Source organism: Ovis aries, chromosome 16 (assembly GCF_016772045.2).
Source record: "Ovis aries strain OAR_USU_Benz2616 breed Rambouillet chromosome 16, ARS-UI_Ramb_v3.0, whole genome shotgun sequence".
Lineage (NCBI taxonomy): Eukaryota > Metazoa > Chordata > Mammalia > Artiodactyla > Bovidae > Ovis > Ovis aries.
The window spans coordinates 53,706,200-53,719,506 of record NC_056069.1 but is presented as its reverse complement, the minus strand read 5'-3'; the positions used below and the strand labels follow the sequence as shown (position 1 = coordinate 53,719,506).

At 36.0% G+C, this 13,307-nt stretch overlaps 1 protein-coding gene across 6 annotated transcripts in view; it reads right to left on the bottom strand.

Annotated features, from left to right (window-relative positions):
* CDH18 (cadherin 18) overlaps positions 1–13,307 on the bottom strand; it is a 1,280,123-nt gene that overhangs the window by 415,694 nt on the left and 851,122 nt on the right. For all 6 annotated transcript variants that reach the window (XM_060400264.1, XM_060400265.1, XM_027980148.3 and 3 more), the window contains one exon: positions 10,008–10,491. In XM_060400264.1, the coding sequence (XP_060256247.1) occupies positions 10,008–10,235 (228 nt within the window). In that variant the 5' untranslated portion in view covers positions 10,236–10,491. The remainder of the gene's footprint in view (positions 1–10,007; positions 10,492–13,307) is intronic.

The following is a 13,307-nucleotide window of genomic DNA, read 5'->3' as shown; positions in this document are numbered from 1 at the left end:
GGGCTCCAAAATCACTGCAGATGGTGACTGCAGCCATAAAATTAAAAGACACTTACTCCTTGAAAGGAAAGTTATGACCAACCTAGATAGCATATTCAAAACCAGAGACATTAGTTTGCCAACAAAAAACCGTCTAGTCAAAGCTATGGTTTTTCCAGTAGTAATGTATGGATGTGAGAGTTGGACTGTGAAGAAAGCTGAGTGCTGAAGAATTAATGCTTTTGAACTGTGGTGTTGGAGAAGACTCTTGAGAGTCCCTTGGACTGCAATGAGATCCAACTAGTCCATTCTAAAGGAGATCAGTCCTGGGTGTTCATTGGAAGGAATGGATGCTAAAGCTGAAACTCCAGTACTTTGGCCACCTCATGCAAAGATTTGACTCATTGGAAGAGACCCTGATGCTGGGAGGGGTTGGGGGCAGTAGAAGAAGGGGATGACAGAGGATGAGATGGCTGGATGGCATCACCAACGTGATGGACGTGAGTCTGAGTGAACTCCGGGAGTTCGTGGTGGACAGAGAGGCCTGGCATGCTGCAGTTCATGGGGTTGTGAAGAGTCGGACACGACTGAGAGACTGAACTGAACTGAACTGATTCAACTAAGTTGAAGAAAGTATTAGAATCCTAAAAGTGAATCTCAGAAAAATCATATCAAATAGAAGTTTCAGAATGAAACAATAAATGAGGGAGAAGAAAATTCAAAGAAATAATAGATGCTGTATTTCTATAAAGTATAAAAATCCTAACAATTACACAAAAATATATTGATTTCAGTCTATTATGGGTTGAATTTTAAACCAATGAAATCCACATGTTGCCATTCTAACCCCAGTACATTATCTGAGATGGAGTCCTTATAGAGGACTAATGTTCTAAAGAAAAAAGGAAATCTGCACACAGACACTCACATAGTGAGAACACCATGTGAATGTGAAGACAGCAATCTACGAGCGAGGAAGGAAGGCTCGGTAAAGATCCTTCCATCACAAAAATCAAGTCCTCATTATAACTTCAGGAGAAGGCAATGGCAACCCACTCCAGTTCTCTTGCCTGGAATATCCCATGGGCGGTGGAGCCTGGTAGGCTGCAGTCCATGGGGTCACCAAGAGTCGGAAACGACTGAGCGACTTCACTTTCACGCATTGGAGAAGGAAATGGCAACCCACTCCAATGTTCTTGCCTGGAGAATCCCAGGGAGGGCAGAGCCTGGTGGGCTGCCGTCTATAGGGTTGCATAGAGTCGGACATGACTGAAGTGACTTAGCAGCAGCAGCAGCAGCAGCATTATAACTTTCAGAGACCCTTGGCCATTTTGCCTTTGTGGGCCTTTTTCTTTTTTCAATTAAAATGATAAATTCTATTTGCAATTGTATCGATATAAAGACTAACATAGATAATTATATTCATTTTCATATTTTATTCTGAGTTGAAAGCACATTAAGATATTTTCCTGAACTCTTTCAGTTTGTGGCCATAATGATTATGCCATCTTAAACTAATAGACATTGTAGCAGAGGTGAAAAATGTGTCTATACATTGCCAAATGCCCCCGAGTGTTAAAGTCACTTTCTGTTTAGCACCACTGATACACTCAAGAACAAATACACACATATTAACATACAGGTGGTTATGTTTATATAGTAATACCAAGTATACATGGTGAACAATTTCATAGATTGTGCCCATAGTACCGCTTTATACTGATGATGTTTAAAAATTTTCCAATATAGGACTAAGAAACACTATATATAATGAGTGCTAATGTTATTAATTTCAACATTTTTAGGTAGTTCGACCATATTGTCACTTTTCTCTAAAACTAAAGTGAAACTTAGTGAAATCTGATTTCTTCTAAAAAAGATATATCAGGTTCTATATCACTACAAATTAAATGAAGTATATGCCAAATCAAATTTCTCTTTTGTGCACCCAATTTCTTTTAGGACTGGACCTAAATAGTTAAATTTCCAGGATGATTATTGAGAAATTTCTATATCCATATGCACTTGCACACCATGAGTTAATTTCACATGACATCATTTCATCACATTGTCACTTGCACAAAATTAAAATGTCATGTTTTCATACAAGAAGTTTTCCATTTCCAAGAAGTTATGGTAAAAAAAAAATTTTTTTATAAAATCATCATCTTGACAATAAGATGACAATCGGAAGCTTTTCTGGTGGTTTGTTTAATTTTTAATTCAGAGTTCATGATGACATTAAAGTTATCTTTTTTTTCTATAAAACCTGAACCTTCCCATTCCTTTTTACATGATTTATTCTCTCTTGAACCTCAAAATCATTTATTTAATTTGAAGTTACAGTACTTCATATTAAAAGAGATTTGAAGGCTCTCTTTTTAAAGGCAGAAAAAATAGAGAATAATGGAAGTAATGGTGATGATGAGAGGGGAATTTCATGCACTATATACTAGAAACTGATTTTCATTAAAGAATTAGATATCTTACAATTTGTTCTTTGGCACTGCCATAACTAATCCCCCTTCCCATGAAGAGATCACTTAACTGTTTCAAGCATCGTTGGTTTCCATTATTTGAGGAATTTGACAAGATGATTTAATTCCTTTATGCCACCAGAATTCTTTTCTTACTTTCTATATGCTTGCTGTGGTTGTTTTTGTTTTGTTTTGTTTTAATACAGCACGTTTAGAATAACTGACTAGAGTCTACACTTTACTCACACATATTGCAATTGTTTAGTCACTAAGTTGTCTCAGACGTTTTCACAACCCCATGGACTGTAACCCACCAGGCACCGCTGTCCATGGGATTTCCCAGGCAAAAATGCTAGAGTGGATTGCCATTTGCTTCTCCAGGAGATCTTCCTGACCCAGGGATCAAACTTTTGTCTCCTGCATTGGCTGGTGGATTCTTTACCACTGACTCACACACACAGGACATGGGAAAAGAGGGGAGTTAGAGGTAGAATTTTAGTAACTAAATTCTTTATAGAAGTATGCAACAGTTTCTACATGATACAGTTTTTAATCTGGAAAAAAATCCTAACAGTCATAAGAACATACACTATAAAATGAAGAGAAGTGAATACGGGGAATGTAATACATTTGTTCATCCTGAAAAAGTCTAGTCTCATTAATTTTTATTATCAAAGATATGTTTAATGTTAATAAGGCCCAAATCCTAATGCTATATTGTTAATAGAGTAGATATCTTAGCCTAAAACACGTTAATACAGAGGAACAGTTTTTGGTCTTACCTTTAATTTGATTTGATTCTATTCTATTCTATGTTTTATTCTATTATTTTTAACTACCAGATAATATAATATAGATAATATACACTTAAAGATATACTGAAGTAAACATAGCATCTTTTATCTCTCATATAAGAATTTTTGACCAGTTAAAGAAGTCATCTTCAATACGGATGGCTAACAAACACATGAAAAGATGCTCAACATCACTCATTATTAGAGAAATGCAAATCAAAACCACAATGAGGTACCACTTCACACCAGTCAGAATGGCTGCGATCCAAAAATCTGCAAGCAATAAATGCTGGAGAGGGTGTGGAGAAAGGGAACCCTCCTACACTGTTGGTGGGAATGCAAACTAGTACAGCCACTATGGAGAACAGTGTGGAGATTCCTTAAAAAATTGCAAATAGAACTACCTTATGACCCAGCAATCCCACTTCTGGGCATACACACCGAGGAAACCAGAATTGAAAGAGACACATGTACCCCAATGTTCATCGCAGCACTGTTTATAATAGCCAGGACATGGAAACAACCTAGATGTCCATCAGCAGATGAATGGATAAGAAAGCGGTGGTACATATACACAATGGAGTATTACTCAGCTGTAAAAAAGAATTCATTTGAATCAGTTCTGATGAGATGGATGAAACTGGAGCCGATTATACAGAGTGAAGTAAGCCGGAAAGAAAAACACCAATACAGTATACTAACACATATATATGGAATTTAGAAAGATGGCAATGACGACCCCGTATGCAAGACAGCAAAAAAGACACAGATGTGTATAACGGACTTTTGGACTCAGAGGGAGAGGGAGAGGGTGGGATGATTTGGGAGAATGGCATTCTAACATGTATACTATCATGTAAGAATCGAATCGCCAGTCTATGTCTGACGCAGGATACAGCATGCTTGGGGCTGGTGCATGGGGATGACCCAGAGAGATGTTATGGGGAGGGAGGTGGGAGGGGGTTCATGTTTGGGAACGCATGTAAGAATTAAAGATTTTAAAATTAAAAAAAAATTAAAAAAAAAGAAGTCATCTTCACTATTTTTGAAGTGAAAATTTTCATATTACATGTATAATACATATTTTTTAATGTATTTATGGAGCAGGACACCTAGCTAATCACAGCAATTATCACTTGAAATACATGAAGCTCACTGTCAGTGTTTGTATAGTAACAAACATTATTTCCAGTAAGTGTCCTTAGTTAAATTCTAACAGTTTCATATATTTAAATACTCCTAGAATATACCAGAAAGAGTCAGTATACTTTCAACTACAACCTGTACCCTAATGTATTCTATTGGTAAATATGAGACATAAATGCAATACAGTCAATAGCTAGTGATCAAAATATGATATCATATGTATTCTAAATTATAGCTTTTGATCTCTAAAGCAAACAATTCTATTTTTACACCATGTTTTTTATTCCATAAGCAACACTTTCTAAAATATGTGATAAACTGTAGATATTAAGACAGGAAGAATGCATTTTGAATATCCTGGCACTAATTCTGAACACCAATATTTCAAATTTCAGAAAAATTCAAATCAAATAAAAGTGTTGTTTCAATTAAAGGAATGCAAAAGATGATCAAATTAAAATAATACATTTCTATAGAGCAAAACTTATAAACAAAGTCAAAGGGTAAATTGCAACTGTGAAAAAATTATTGGTAATATTGCTGGCAAAGATTTATTCCATCTATTATGTAATTATTGACTAGTACTGATAAGTTTAAAAGAGTAACAAAAGGGCCTAAAGAGTCAGTTAGTGAAAAAAGGAATATTCATATCCCCTCAACTACAAAAATGTGATTAATTTCATCCATAATAAGACAAATGTATATTGAAAGCACATAGAGATGTAATTTTTCACCTATTTACAAAAGTCCAGATCTTACAATCCCATTTGTTGGCATTGCTATAGAGAAATATATATTCTTACATATCACTGACAGAGGTGTAAAGTATACTACCACCTATGGAGGAGGATAGGTAACAGCTACCAAAATTAAAGATTTTTCATTTTTTGAGTCAGAATTCCACTCTGGAAACCTCTTCCTTCAGGGACATCTATACATTTGCTAAATGATATACATACAAAGACATTCATTACAGTACTGCCTGCAATGCAACTAAACAGCAATAACAACAAAAATACCAAGAGCTAATAAACATTCACTAAAATAACCTTGGGAGAGGGCATGCCAGTGAAAGAGGTGAACTAAAGACCTCTGCAAATTCACACTTCCATAAAAGAAATGTTTGATGGCAGAGATTTTTGTATCAATAATTTCAAATAATTATTACAACCATTAACAGGACTACAAAATGCTGTAATTTATAGAACCCTTTCCAGTGAATTACCACAGTTGGACATTACAATAGGCACTGAGATAGAGTTCTGTGTAAATGAAGATGAAACAGCCCCATAACTGCTTCCAGAGTGTTTACAGTCTACTAGGTGAGGCAGGAACCTTGAAAAGGGGTTCCAAATATTTTCTGTAAATGGTCATTAGTAAATACTTTAGACTTTGCATATATTACTTTATTTCACTGCTTCTCAGTTTTACCATCATAGCTTGAAAAGAGCTACATTCAATACATAAATGTGAATCTAGTTGCATTACAAAAAGACATCATGTTTAGAAACTGAATTTGGTTTTGTACTATTTCCATGTATCACCAATAATACCTAAAAATTTTTAATAGTTATTGTTATCTATTATGCAAGCAACACCAGCACAACCACAGTGGTTTAACTGACAATCTAAAATAAACCAAACTTTATAACATGCTTGAATTAGAAATCTGAAACAGTATTTCTCAGTGTTCAGTTCAGTTCAGTTCAGTCGCTCAGTCATGTCTGACTCTTTGTGACCCCATGAATCGCAGCACACCAGGCCTCCCTGCTCATCACCAACTCCCAGAGTTCACTCAGACTCACGTCCATCGAGTCCGTGATGCCATCCAGCCATCTCATCCTCGGTCGTCCCCTTCTCCTCCTGCCCCAAATCCCTCCCAGCATCAAAGTCTTTTCCAGTGAGTCAGCTTTTTGCATGAGGTGTCCAAAGTACTGGAGTTTCAGCTTTAGCATCATTCCTTCCAAAGAAATCCCAAGGCTGATCTCCTTCAGAATGGACTGGTTGTATCTCCTTGCAGTCCAAGGGACTCTCAAGAGTCTTCTCCAACACCACAGTTCAAAAGCATCAGTTCTTCAGCACTCAGCCTTCTTCACAGTCCAACTCTCACATCCATACATGACCACTGGAAAAACCATAGCCTTGACTAGACGGACCTTTGTTGGCAAAGTAATGTCTCTGGTTTTGAATATGCTATCTAGGTTGGTCATAACTTTCTTCATGTTACATGTAAGGAAATCAAAGACACTCACCAGTTGTAATACAGATAAAAAGAAGAGAAGTCGTAACTCAGACTCCGCTGTTTACTTAGTAATTCTCATTATCTCATGAAAGCAATGAGTCTACCCTAATGATGGGTGTCATACACAGCCTGCATTTTAGGATGCGTGTGATATTTTATATAAAAGTAAATTCTTAGTTATAATGGGATTCATTTAGCTCTGTTCAATTTTTAAAAAATAAAAGACAATGATCTATATTAGTTATTATATAATTTTTGGAAAAGAGAGAAGACTTTTGTTGTAAAGCTATAATAACATTACCGTATAGGATTTTTTCTGGGAAAAAGGACTTACTAACAAATGTGCTATTATAGCTTCCTGACCCTAAACTTTCAAGTATTTAAAAAGATCTTTAATAAATCAGGGAGATCAAATCCAAGATATATAGATAGATACGTAGACACGCACTACACATAATAATTTTGGTATTTAATTTCTCATGGCTTTCACATTCTGAAAAAAGTATGAATTGTCAATTATACATACCTGTATATATGTATAATGGCATATATTTAAAGTGTAGATGCTGTATACCTAATATATGTGTGTGTATATATATATATATATATATACACGTATATATATACTATTTACCATTAGAAATTTCCTTACCCTTATTTAAAAAAAAAATCTCTTAGTAGTAATATGTATTGACCAATGTCAATAAAATAAGTTCCCTTGTAATAAATCCAATCATTGACTAACAAAACTCAAATAAAGTTTTTAAAAATATAAAAGAAGTTGGTAAGTATCAAACAGTTTGGCTTGAGCTCTGGCAGTTTCAGATGTTTTGTAATGTGAAATATAGAAATAGATATACAAAATTATAATCCAGAGCTTAAGGATGATGGAAACAAAATTATAATGTAGAGAATATATTAATAACAGAACTGTATTGTATGATTATTATTTTATTTTTGTTGACAAAAATCCTGTGGACATTTCTGTGTCAGAGAGGGGTAAAGGAGATAATTTTCAGATCTTTGGACATGTTCCCTTCTCATGATCATAGAAACTGTAATGATTTTATCTTCTACTCAGGAACACTTTGAAAATATATGGCTGGTTCATTATGAATGTATTCATATGTATGTAATAATGCATTTACTTTATTTAAATATAAATTATTTTCTTTAATAAAAATAATGGGACAGGATCATGTGTATTGTTGAATACACAAGTATATGTGTAATGTTGGACATTGAAAGTTTTTTTTTTTTTAATTTTCACAATCACATATGTATGTATATATGTTTGTAGGGGGTGATGTATGAGGGGAATGAGCCTGTACAATCAAGTTAGATTGCTCACAAAGGCAGATGAATATTGAGAAAGAAGATTATGAGTAAAGGGATACAAGTCAGATACAGAATAAGAGGACCATACCTTAAGGGTGTGACCCTTTAATTTGTCTGTTAATACTACAACTAGAATGGACCCCGATTTCTGCAGAACCTTCACAAAGGAACAGTTTCCCAGCCCTCACCACCTCCTGGTGGCTCACAAGCTCTCAACCATATGTTCTCTGGTGCCCAAGCCCAGAAAGATTATTTGTAGCTAAACTACTGATTGAGATTCCATCTTTTACTAAAACCATCAAAAACTGAGAAGCTATCTGATCTTTCCCTTCTTCTTTCTAGCAAATTGTATTTTGATTTTTAATTAAACTAAAATGACAAAAAGTAAACAACAAAGTATTTTAGCATATATATATTTTTTCCTTTTGGAATACTCCAAAAAAGAAACATTTTTCTGTTCCTTCCCCCACCCCCTCCTTTTGAAGGAGTGAAAGGGTTATAGAAAAGAGATTTTGAAGTTCATAACAAAAATAACTTTACAGTAATTCAATTTATTATGTTTTTACTTTTAGTATACTTATTTCCATTTACTATATGGAATACACCATAGGGAAAATGCATAGAATGAAGATAAGGGGTTTTTCTTCTTGTTTTGATATGCATATCAGAGAATGATAGATTTGTTCCAGATCGTTTTGTGCTTCATATTCTGACTCCATAGCTCCTGCCTTGTATGGAAAACACAGCTGCAACTCAGTTCCTGTTGGATGAGAGGTGGAACAGATGGCTGTGCTCCTGCACTGCCTACACATTAGGGAAGCACCCTGGCTTTGGATGGAGTACTATTTCTTTTTCTTTTTTTTTTTAGCACTAACAGTGCTAAAGTGAAAATAAATAGTCAAGCAGGGAGATAGAAGTCACGGAGCCTGGTGATTCATTTCACATAGTCCAGGTTCGATGCATGATACAGGATGCTCAGGGCTGGTGCACTAGGATGACCCAGAGCGATGGTATGGGGAGGGAGGTGGGAGGGGGGTTCAGGATGGGGAACATGTGTACACCCGTGGTGGATTCATGTTGATATATGGCAAAACCAATACAATATTGTAGAGTAATTAGCCTCCAGTTAAAATAAATTTATATTAAAAAAAAAAGGGAGCCTGTAGTCATGAAGATTCTACTGCTGTGCTTGTTTCTTTTCCCATAGGTACTGAACCAACCTAAGTGTGGCTGCTTGCCAGCCATCAGTAATTTATCAGAAGACTGTCTCCCCACTTCCCATGTTCTTCTTTACCCTGGAGCTTGATGACACGTGCTTAAACTCCCCCTTATTACTGAGCGCACAATTTCCTAAAGGGTTTGATCAGCCATTAAATTATCTTGTCTGTATGTCTAAGAGAAAGGAAAGCTGGTGTGAAGTTCCTGATCATTTTATCAGCTTCATTCTTTGGGGATTTTAACAAAACCTGTACATTGAGTACATATTTAATCTATATTTAAAATATATTACTATGTATATGGAAATTAATTTGGAGATTCGATAAATATCCATGTGCTTATAAAGGCTGACAAATTCAACTACAACTTTTGTAACAATTAACAAAAATATATTAGAAGTCGTAGATTTTCTTAGCTTTATGTACAACAGTAGTAGATTAAAAAAAAATCTGTAAATACCAATGCTCCAAGAAATGACATGGTGAATTCTAATACACCTTCATAGTATAAAGACAAAATTACTGAATTGTGTGTTTAAAGTGTTTACATTTTACATGAGAGAACAGAAAGAGTGATACTCTGGAAAGAAAATTCAGTTTAGTACGTATGAACTGATGTTTATGGAGATGTGACATGCTTGGCAATGTTCATTTTTTATAATCATTATTTCAAAATGTTCAGAATAAGAAATAACATTCTATAACATAATTCACTTGAAGTTCCATATCTCTTCAAATCCAACTCCAGCTCCACCCTCATCGCACCCCTCAATTTCCCAGGAGAGGAAAAAACAAACAATAAACAAAAACTTACTTTTCCAACATACTGTGGATCTGGTCCCATATGTTCTTCTAAAACAAAGAACTGATTCCAAACCCACCCCCTTTTGGGACGGTGGTGGACTTCGGTTTCACCTTCGATGTGCTTGGTTTGGTTTCTGGTCCCCTTGATGGAGCTGTGGTGAGTGGTCCCATAACACCTCTGCACAAAACAGAGACACACCAGGACTGGGCAGATGCAGGAGGTACTCGTAATTTTCATTGTAAGATAACTTTCCAGTTCACAGCCTTCTTGACTTTCCTTGTCAGCTACAAATGCCTAGTGAGCATTCGAGAGAGAAGCCAATGCATCTTCTGGAAGGACAGTCCTAAGAAAATTGTTTAGCATGTCCATGATTTAACAGCCCATCGGGGAAAAGTCAGGCTGCATTTACATCCTGAAACACTTGGAGAACCAAAGCCGTAGTTGTGTGATTCTAAGTCTTCACAGCAGGTGAACAGGGGCAACCATTTTCTACCTGATAGAAAGAGAGAAAATTATATACATTACAAAATATGGCAATTTTAAGTATTTGCTCAGAATACAAATTATACTGTTTTGCAGGGTGATGCTGATAGGCAAAGAATATGTTCAAGTTCTTTAGGAAATAAACACAAACATACACAGTCATTCTTAAGTCTGTGCATGGTATTTTTACACGGGCATACATATTTGTATTTTAAATCCCAACTTTATATATATATATACAATTATTTAAAACAACGGAAATATAGTCCTAGAGAGACTGAAAATTGACCATGAACATGTGCCTTACAAAATGTGACTTATTAGGGACTCCACACTAAGTGCAAATTTTTAATTTGTTTTTTTGTGTTTATCTTGCTTTTGTTAGATGTAATACAACTTAATATAAATCAATCACCTATTACATGTGACTCACAGAACTTCATGGAATATTCCCTCAGGTTGAAAATATTTCACAAACCATCACAGCAATCAAGCAGGTACTTAAGATCTTTAGTAAGCAAAAAAGAAGAAAGAAGATGGTTGAAAAACATGCATGCTATTGAAAGCCATTCCACATCTGGTATAAGATTAGCACAACTAAACAAGTACGAATATCAATGACTGAATACTAGCTTGCTTGGGTTTTAGTAGGCCTGTAGATAATACTGTAGAATGTGGTCTTCACCTTCAGGCAAGAGAGATTCAAGCTTAGAATGACACTCCACATAATTCTAGCAGCTATGCAAAGCGAGGTACGGAAAAAAAAAAGATGGTGGCAAAAAGAACAGAGGAGGAAATGCTTTGCTTTTCAAGTAAAGAATGCTGAGGACTTGAAATTCAAAGACACTTGCTCCTTGGAAGAAAAGCGATGACCAACCTAGACAACATATTTAAAAGCAGAGATATTACTTTACCAACAAAAGTCCATCTAGTCAAAGCTATGGTTTTTCTAGTAGTCATGGATGGATGTGAGAGTTGGACTATAAAGAAAGCTGAGTGCCAAAGATTTGATGCTTTTGAACTGTGGTGTTGGAGAAGATTCTTGAGGGTCCCCTGGAGTGCAAGGAGATCCAACCAGTCAATCCTACAAGAAACCAGTCCTGAATATTCATCGGAAAGACTGATGCTGAAGCTGAAACTCCAATACATTAGCTCCCTGATGTGAAGAACCAACTCATTGGAAAAAACTCTGATGCTGGGAAATATTGAAAGCAGGAGAAGGGGATGGCAGAGGATGAGATGGTTGGATGGCATCACTGACGCAATGGACATGAGGTTGAGTAAGCTCTGTGAGTTGGTGATGGACAGGGGAGCCTGGCGTGCTGCAGTCCATGGGGTTGCAAAGAGTCGGACATGACTGAGAGATGAAATTGAACTGAACTGAGGACTTGAACTTTGGTTTTAGTACAACTAGACAATAAAGTGAAACTTCAGAAACATTTTGGAAAACAAAAGACAGGATTTGGGATGGAAAAGGTTGAGTAAAATTATTAGCTTATTGAAACCACATTAAACTGTGTAGCATGATTTTCTCTATTTATATATATGTGTGTTTCAACATGTGTTTAGGAAAAAAAATTTACTCAAGATTATAGCTATTTTGAAGAGTTGACTCATTGGAAAAGACTCTGATGCTGGGAGAGATTGGGGGCAGGAGGAGAAGGGGACGACAGAGGATAAGATGGCTGGATGGCATCACGGACTCGATGGACGTGAGTCTGAGTGAACTCTGGGAGTTGGTGATGGACAGGGAGGCCTGGCGTGCTGCGATCCATGGGGTCACAAAGAGTCAGACACGACTGAGCGACTAAAATGAACTGAACTGATAGCCATTTCACCTAGTAAAAAACATTAGCTGTATCACTTTCTCACTCCATAAAGTTCACCCTTGCAAATCAGAGTAAACCAAAATGTAGATCTAAACGAATTACAATGTGGTTGACATGAAAATATAAATGATTTAAATAACTGAGTATAAGTAATCAATCACAGCATAATTCTTTTTCTCAATTGGAAAAAATGTTGACACGAAGTCGGGGAATGAAAAAAATTACAAGGCCCAGAGCAAGGTGCTTTTCTCTATCAGTATCTCTCCCCATGGGCTTCCCTGGTGGCTCAGATGGTAAAAGAATCCACCTGCCGGGAGACCTGGGTTTTATCCCCGGTTTATGGAGATCCCCTAAAGGAGGGCATAGCAACCCACTCCAGTATTCTTACCTGGAGAATCCCCATGGACAAAGGAGCCTGGTGGGTTACAGACCACGGGGTCGCAAAGAGTCAAACACAACCGAGTGACTAAGCACACATATCTCTTCCCATAATTAGAATTAATAAAGATCCTTACTTCACCAATTGTGCAAGAATTATACTGAATTTGAATTGAAATTTTATTTTAGTTGCTAGAAAATATAAATTGAAATCTGCAATATTGTCAAGAGCAAAGACATATTTTGATTGATTTAAATTAAAATAATTCAAAAATGCTTCTAACACATTGAAAAAAAAAGAGTAATACCACTCTAACACCAACATGGTAAGAGCAATGGAAAGAAAGTCCAAAAACAGAGATTTTCTTTTTTTTTTTTTGACAACTTATTTACAATGTGTACTCACATGAAACATCTAATTTTGAGTCTCAGTTTTCTCACTGGTGACTTGAATAATTGATTTGAATAGTCTTCCAGTTTATCTAATACATTATTTGGATCATTTTTAACATTAATTTTTAATTTATCAAAAGTTTCTTAATTTGGGGGACTTTTCTGGTGGTCCAGTGGCTACGACTCCACACGCCCACTGCAGGGGGCCTGTGTTCCATCCTTGGTC